This window comes from Oncorhynchus clarkii, chromosome 13 (assembly GCF_045791955.1).
Source record: "Oncorhynchus clarkii lewisi isolate Uvic-CL-2024 chromosome 13, UVic_Ocla_1.0, whole genome shotgun sequence".
NCBI classification, from domain to species: domain Eukaryota; kingdom Metazoa; phylum Chordata; class Actinopteri; order Salmoniformes; family Salmonidae; genus Oncorhynchus; species Oncorhynchus clarkii.
In genome coordinates this window covers 15,395,298-15,403,887 of record NC_092159.1, presented here as the reverse complement: position 1 = coordinate 15,403,887, position 8,590 = coordinate 15,395,298, and the positions used below count along the sequence as shown (strand labels likewise).

General features: G+C 44.6%; 2 protein-coding genes across 2 annotated transcripts in view; one reads left to right on the top strand and one right to left on the bottom strand.

Moving 5' to 3' along the window:
* Positions 1 to 8,590, bottom strand: part of LOC139424506 (myb/SANT-like DNA-binding domain-containing protein 4) — a 1,073,247-nt gene that overhangs the window by 653,938 nt on the left and 410,719 nt on the right. The gene's annotated exons all lie outside the window — the stretch shown is intronic.
* On the top strand, positions 63 to 8,537 carry LOC139424475 (ADP-ribosylation factor-binding protein GGA1-like). The gene is made up of 17 exons (XM_071176357.1): positions 63 to 132; positions 667 to 751; positions 876 to 951; positions 1,078 to 1,176; positions 1,550 to 1,673; positions 2,336 to 2,433; positions 2,622 to 2,702; positions 3,857 to 3,994; positions 4,071 to 4,152; positions 4,510 to 4,620; positions 4,861 to 5,001; positions 5,160 to 5,224; positions 5,318 to 5,511; positions 5,609 to 5,832; positions 6,021 to 6,190; positions 6,392 to 6,502; positions 6,726 to 8,537. Exons 1-17 carry the CDS (start codon positions 90 to 92, stop codon positions 6,834 to 6,836), a joined length of 1,953 nt encoding a protein of 650 aa, XP_071032458.1. The 5' UTR covers positions 63 to 89; the 3' UTR covers positions 6,837 to 8,537.

The following is an 8,590-nucleotide window of genomic DNA, read 5'->3' as shown; positions in this document are numbered from 1 at the left end:
CAAGAATGGCTTGATATGATGACGCCCACGTCGTTGCACGAGACTGGCAAAGTAACGCGATAGCTGCCAGTTAATCGGAATCCCCGAAAATGGCGGCGCCGCCAGAGGAGGAGAGCTTGGAGTCTCGCGTCAGTGAGTCATATGATGCTTTTACTGCTATAACAACTCAATACGTGACCAATTTACTTTCAGAAAACTGAGGTAGAGAATGCCCTGTAGTTGTAGTGTGATGAGTACAATTGTTGTATGTGCAGTGGACGAACATCCCAGTGATGATGATGCTTTATCCAAAGTGCTAGCTAGCGTGCTATAACGTAGCGCTGCTAAGGTCGGAACAAAAACAGACCTCACCCCTGTATTGTTTACGCAGAATAATGCCTTGATAAGCACGAATATCGTTTATTTTAGATGTTCTTAATACGCAATTTGTTACAAATACAACAAAGTCCGACTTTGAAACTGGTGAATCAGACTGACTAAGCTAAATAGCCACAGGATCCAGTGGCTAAGTGTCAATGGGCAAATAAATTGGGGAGGAGTCATTCTGCTAACGTTTGCAGCAAGTAAACACGAAAGCTTTTTTTATGCATTTGGTTCTAGGGTAGCGAGAAACCCTTGAAATGTTGATAAGCCCCAGGTTCTGGAATTTGCTTTTATTCTCCCCAGACAAAGCCACCAATCCTCTGAACAAGGAGGCGGACTGGGACAGTATCCAGGGCTTCTGTGAACAGCTCAACAATGAGCCTGAAGGGTAAGAAGGACCAACATGTGGAGAGCTGGCATTAGGCTTGCTTTGTCAGTTAGTACTTCAATATGTTAAACATATGGCAAACCATACAGGTACTCTTATTTGATGTCCCCTCCCTCCCCCCTAGTCCTCAACTGGCTACCAGACTTTTGGCCCACAAGATCCAGTCACCCCAAGAATGGGAGGCCATGCAAGCACTAATGGTGAGTATACCGTTATCGGGGTAACGTATTGGTTGACATGCTCACTGACATCTCCATTAGCCAGAATATGCTAATTGTAAGTGATCCCACCACAAGCAGTATCATAACATATATATGTGTCTCTAGGTTCTAGAGATGTGCATGAAGAACTGTGGGAAGAGGTTCCACAATGAAGTGGGCAAATTCCGCTTCCTCAACGAGCTCATCAAGGTGGTCTCACCCAAGGTACTGTCTGGAGGGCTATTTCTTTAGTGTTCCATTTGAATTCAATCACTTTGACTGCACCTGTTTTGATCTGAATGAAACATTCCATACATATTTTCCCATGGTAGAAGTGGGGTATGCAAAATGGGTCAATATTGAGCACCTGAATGTTTTGTCATATCGGTCCAATAAGTCACTTTCTGATCTTCTACCTTCTACCATGGGCAAATATGTATGGAAAGTTTTGGTCAAATCTAAAAGGGTGCGGACAACTATTGATTGAAATCAAATGGAACAACCCTTTATGTAACTCAACCCCTTTTTTTATAAACAAACAAAACACAGTATTCCATTCTGTCTGTTTTGATGTTCCTAAATCTCATCTCCTGTGCAGTACCTGGGTACTCGGGCCCCAGAGCCAGTGAAGAAGAAGGTTCTGGAGGTGATGTTCAGTTGGACGGTGGGTCTGCCTGACGAGCCCAAGATAGCAGACGCCTACCAGATGCTGAAGAAACAAGGTGAGCTTTAATAGTGATGACACACCTAGAAAGAATAGGAGTGAAATAAAACGTTCTCCTTGTGTTGATCCTTTTCTATTAACTCTCATTGTTTTCACTATGATGGAACTTCAGGATGAGGAATATGGCTAAATCATATGATTTATTACAGTACTGTAACTGTATGATCATTTCAGGAGTTAACTAAAAAATGAAATGAGTGATCTGTATGTTCCCCTAACGTGTGCTCCTGATATAAATAGTATTTTGTCCATGTCAATCTCACTTCTTCTTTTTATAGTTTATGCACCAACATAAGACAAAATCATATTGAAACTCCTGAGTCTGCATCCAGAATTTTTTTTTTTTCACTTAGTCCGTCTAAGTGAGAGAGAAACTGTTTGTTTAGTATGACTGCTTGTTTAGTATGATTGAAGATAATTACATAGTGCTCAAGTTAAGTGTTTTGCTTCAGGGAGTGACCGCCAACAATATTTCTTAGCCTGGCCCTAAATCCGTTGGTTGCGCTGCTTGTGTTTACAATAACTTCATGGGGAAAATAATGTTATTACCAACGTGCCGGAAACCTACGGTATATACATGATGTACTATACACTGTAGGGAGTGCCGGTGACAGGCTGTTTATTCATGTGACATGGATGGGGTTCCCTGCTCTCTTCCAGGCATTGTGAAGCAGGACCCGGTACTTCCTGATGAGCCCCTCCCACCCCCTCCGCCCAGAACTAAGAGCGTCATCTTTGAGGATGAGGAGAAGTCCAAGGTAAAGATGACAATGAAGCAGCCCCTTGAGTTTTGTCAATAGAGATGACATTAGCGGACATATTGAATTGATGTCTTTCCATTCTTCCACTGTAATTTTCATGTATTCCCTAACGGCCTGCTCTCCCTCTTTTACCTCTCCTCCTGGTTTCCCCTGTTTTCCTTCCTCTTCTCTCCCTTCCTTTGTAGATGCTGTCTCGGCTTTTGAATAGCACTCACCCTGAAGATCTAAGAGCAGCAAACAAACTCATTAAGGAAATGGTGCAGGAGGTATGTCCTACTATGTTTACTCCTGTCTGCGTGATTGTGTGTTTGTTTGGGTGGGTGTTGTTGTGGTAATTTCCTGTATTACTAAATATTGAGAGAGCAAACCACACACAAGTCAGAGTTATATTATAAAGTCCATCTTTAATTATATATGAGCTTCACCATAGCCCTGTGACTCAAGATCAATTCAGTGTCTATAAAGGAATTCTCTGAGAGTGCTTACAAAACAATTCTTAGTCTCATTTATAGCCAAGACACACCCCTCTCAACTCGCATGACGAATAACAGATCTTAGGGACATTACACAAAGGACCTTTTACTTGAAAGAGGAGTATCCCATAGCTAGATAGCATTAGCTATAAATTATCGTTCAGTTTGGTTTGATTCTAATCCTGTTCTTGGTACCACTTAGGACCAAAACATTATCTTATCCAATGGCATATATAAATTGTCAATTCTAGATACTCCCATCTCAAATACAACCCCTCCTGGACAAGATCAGAAAAGACAGTGAGCCTCTTAGGTCATATACTAAATCAAGATAAGGGCAACCTCAGAGGGGACATACAATAGTTACAGACACATTCCCATAAGAAGACAAGCCTCCATTCTGTCCTCCTCCCCTTCTGATATTCTTCATAGCATCACATGGTTTAACAGATACATTGACATATGAAGACAAGCCTGACCTCTCCCCTCTCTGGGCCCAAAGTGACTAAGCTCTGGAGAAGAGGGAGGAAAATGCAACTACCAACAGTATTATCCAAAAGAAAACATCCTAATGAAAAATATCTCACAAATAAGCATTATTATGAAAATAAAACATCTTATTTATCAATGTTACCTAACTAATTCTGATTCAGTCACAACAGTGTCAATCAATTTATTCACAGCGCAGTCAATTTATTACTCGTACGCTAAGTAAACCGAGCACTTTATATCGTCAAAGCACTTCTAATGATTTTTATGGATTGAATTCTGAACTCCCTCATGATTGTGATCTACTATCCCTACAACTGCTCTCATAATTGTACTGTATATGCCTGCAATAAAACAACCTATGCAGACTTCAGAGCGCTCCAGATTTTATTTTATGGGATAATATTTGTATTTTATTGCAGTGTTCTCAGTGTGTGTGTTCTGTTACGGTCCTCCAGGACCAGAAGCGAATGGAGAAGGTGTCTAAGCGTGTGAACGCCATCCAGGAGGTGAAGGAGAGTGTGGGCCTGCTGACCCAGCTACTGGGAGACTATAGCAAGGAGAGCAGCTCCCAGAGCAATCAGGAACTCATCAAGGTTAGCACAGAGCAACACCACTAGGGGTGTGTTTGTGTGTGCAATGGGCTATTTCGAAATGTGTTTGTGTTTGCAGGACCTATACCAGAGCTGTGAAAAGATGAGGCCTACTTTGTTCCGATTGGCTAGCGACACAGAGGACAACGATGAGGCCTTGGGTGAGAATCTTATGTTTCCATATAGTGTGATAGAAAAGTTTGGTCATACGCACATTCTTAAAAACATAGGTGCTGGGCTAATAAAGAATACTGGTCTAGAGCAAGAAGGCCCGCACACTGTCAGGACCTGACGAAGATCCGTTTCGGATCGAAACGTTGTCAATAAAGCAGTGAATTGGGAGCCTTAACAGTGTGCGGGCCTTCTTGTTCTATACATATAGTGTGATCAATACAAGAGGTATGATTCAAAATGGCTGAAGAGTGATGCATCCTCTGTACAGTTGTTAGACAGTACTATATGGTTCTGTATCGACGCATTGCACAGCTCACCCTCTGTGTACGTCTCTGTTACGCCAGCTGACATCCTGCAGGCCAACGACAGCCTGACTCAGGTCATCAACCTGTACAGACAGCTGGTGAAGGGAGAAGAGGTGAACGGAGACAGCACAGCCATGCCCACACTACCAGGTGAGAGCGAGAGAGGACCTCAGTAGGGTCACGACCTGAACCTGCTGGTGTCTCAGAGGGGCAGACACACTGTTCTACACACTCCCATCATGTTCACACATGCACAGACTGAACCTCAGGACATCAGCATAATCAACCAGGTTGTTTCCCTGTTCATATTCACAGATGTGTTTTGTTCAGTAGTTTCAAAACATTTGATCACAAAGACCGACATGTTTGATCTCCCCTATCTCTCCACAGGAAGTAGCACAGCCCTCCTAGACCTGACAGGGTTAGACACCTCGCCCACTGGACTTCCCTCCTACCCAGACACCCCCTCACTACAGACCCCGTCACAAGAACTGGGTATCAGCTTGCTAGATGATGAGCTCATGTCACTAGGTAAGCAGCAGTTCTGAATGTCGTTTCGCTAGCTTGTTTACTCTTATTAAATTGCCCAATTATTTTCCAACTTGCCATGACTCGTCCAACTGTGGTTATGCATCGTGTTCCCTCTCGGTTCGTGTCGACAGCCTCTTTCTATTGTTGTTTTCACTCAGGACTCAATGACGTAACGCCCAACTCTACCCACACCCCTCAGTTGGGAGACTGGAACTCCTTTCAGGTGAGAGAGAGTTGTCAGCATATGACGCATGCGCGCGCACACACACACACACACACACACACAATGTCCCTAACACAGTGTTTTTCTGTGCAGTGTTCTGACAGTGTAGAGCCAGTCGTCCCAGCGGTGCCTACTGCAACAGTGTTGCTACCGGCCGTGACCCCTATCCCCCAGGCTCCATCAGGGGGGGCCCCCGCTGCTTCCCCTAAAGCCCTGGATGAGTTAGACCTGCTGGGCAAGACCCTGCTGCATCAGTCCCTACCCCCGGGGATGCAGCACGTCAATTGGTAAACACTGCAAGCCAGAGAGGCAGCTGCTAATCTGTAACGTAAACACTCTGTTTTCTCTTAAAAAAGCTGAGCCCTTGCTCTCTCCCTCTCACAGGGATAAACTGCAGCCCCAGTCCAGACCCACCCTGCGAGACCTCCAGACCAAGTCCAGTACCAACACTACTAGCACCTCCACCCCCAGCCCTGTCCTGGCCTTCCCCTCGGAGCAGCCTGGGTCTCTCCTAGACTCCCTGCCCAGCCCCGGGCCTCCTACCCCAGCCCCCCAGAACGACATCTCCTTAGCTAACGTGACTGTGCCCCTGGAATCAATCAAGCCAAGTAAGCCAATTGTCTGGTCAATCTGTATTACTGTATGGTTGTTTTGAACGTTAGCAAGAAAAATACCAAACCAGACTCCAAATAATAACTATAACATACCCACCCAGCCATTACCTGTGTTGCAACATGTCTCCAGACATGGTGATGGCTGGGCATGAACTAACCCTAAGCCTCTGTCTGTCCTCTAGGCAGCTTGTTACCAGTGACTGTATTTGACAAGCACAGTTTGCGGGTGCTGTTCCACTTTGCCCGTGACTCTCCTCCCTCTCGGCCTGACGTGCTGGTAGTGATCATCTCCATGTTGTCCTCCGCCCCCATACCAGTCACCAACATCCGTTTCCAGTCTGCAGTACCCAAGGTTGGTCCTGTCTCTTCTCTCACTAAACCCCCCCCCCCCCCTCTCTAATTTGTCTTGGTGATCCATCTTCTACCTCTATCATTTGTTTGTCCCTAATTTCCACTCTGTCTGATTAGATGGTTGTGTTCTGCGGTAACCTATGTGCGCTGAGTTGTGACTGTAGTTTGAGTGTAATGTGTTTCCCCCTCTGTCTGTTTCTAGGTGATGAAGGTGAAGCTACAGCCTCCTTCAGGAACTGAGCTTCCAGCCTTCAACCCCATCTTACCCCCAGCCGCCATCACACAGGTCCTACTGCTGGCCAATCCTCACAAGGTACTACACACACACAGACTCCTCCCGCCTTCTTTCCAAGGTGTTTAACCTATGCTCATTTAAAAAAAACGGCCCAGTCAGCATCTCATTTGTAGCTGTGAAAAGCCCTGAGGTGACAAACTGTCACCGTGGCAACAAAACAGAACTTAAACATGTGCAAGCAGAAAGCATGTTGATTTGTCCCCTTTCCTGTAGCTTAACATGGTTCTGTTCTTTCTTTCAGGAGATGGTCCGGTTGCGATACAAGCTCACATTTGACCTGGGAGAAGAATCACATGACGAATCCGGCGATGTAGAACAGTTCCCCCCTCCAGATACCTGGGGGAACCTTTAGTGGGACTGATCAACTTCCTGTCACCTGATCCGCTGCTTCCCTTAGGTGTAGGTCGAAGGGCCCCCCCAAGCACTGGTCCAGGGAAAGATTGTGTTTTTACATTGTGATGGTTATCGGGAAATCTGGTCTTAGACCTGTTATTTGGGATCGGTTTCTCCCTTAAGGGTCACACCAAATGTGTGCTGTTCACTACTGACGTTTTCGCGTAATTCTACATGTAAAATCGGTTTGCACTCAGTTTTCAAATTACGTCCGGTACTCAGCACCTCTGAACAAAGTACACTTGGCAGGTAAACGCTATTGGTGTGTCCGAGCCCTTATGTCTTCCCATTTGTTATGGATTGAATATCGGCAGGGAAAGTGGATCCTAGATAAGTTATTTGTGGGCAGTTTCTCCCTTAAGCCATCCATGTGTCCCATCCCTGATCCACCACCACATGTCCCTATGTTGTCATCTTTCATACTCCCATTTGGTGTTTTTCTTGACTGTACTACAATCTCCAATGCATTACTGTATAATAACCACTTCACGTGATCTGTCCAAAACAAATCATTGCTGTGAGTTCTGAGAGAAGTCGAAGCCTTTTAAACTGAATGTGTGTGGGACTGTTTCTCTCAGGCTATGCCTGATAGCATTATTCTGCACAAAATATGACACTCAAATAGTGTAGTCCCAAAGTATTGTATTTGTACGGTGTGAGACCAGTTGGGTCTGTGACTGTTACATGATAAGTTGGGCAGTAGGTGTCTGAAGCTGTAACAAATGTATATCCTGTCCAATCTTCTGTGAAGGAATATCCAATCTGACGCTATTATTCATTCTATTGAAATCACATGATCATATTGTTTTATGTTTCGATCTAAACAGCAGTTTGGTGCATGCACTTCCTGTTTGGTTTTGTACATGAATATGATTCCCTCATTTGCTGTCCTGTTCCACCTTCAGCTGTTGACGTTGACCCAAAGGGAGAGGCGTTAGTTCAGTACTGAGTTGTCAGTGCTGACACCGTTTAAATCTGCCGTATGTGCCTAAAGCTGAGAGTTTGTTCTTTATGTATCTTGGTATTTCATTTGGTTTACCTTCCATGTACATACGAATGCTAATTTGTTTGTCAATTTGTTTTCCCATTTCGGAGTCGGACTACTGATTTTCTTATGAAATTTGGTTATGCTTCCTTTGGTGGGATATGGTCATTGATGATGCGTCCGTTCAATCATATCCACACGGGAGAGTGGAGGCGGAAGCTTTTGCTCCAGTCAAGTAGTACCCGATTCAACCAATAAAATGATTTATAGAAGACTAAGATCAGGTACCATGTTAGTGCTTGGCTAGAAGTAAAGCCAGCAGCCCCACCTGTCTATTGCAGATAGTGGCCCAACCATGCAGCAGCTGCATCTCACGTCCACATTCCACCTCCCTGCCTTTATTCCCTAGCCTGCGTCCCAGATCTGTTTGTGCTGTCTTGTGAACTCAATGACTGTAGGAGCTGGTAAAACAGCCCAAACAGATCTGGGACTCAGGCTACCTATTCCCTGCTCTGACTTTGTAAATAATAAGAATGGTTCTGCAATTATGTACATTTGCCAAAAAAAGTATAATTAAAGAGAGCAAATAAATATTGACGGGGGAATGGTGAGAATGTAGTGCAAATATGTATTTAAGGGAAATAAAGTTATTCTTTTTCTTGGGGGTTTAAACTGTCTTGGTGGTTGTCAATGAATGTTCACTCATGCTTACCTATCCTGTACTCCGT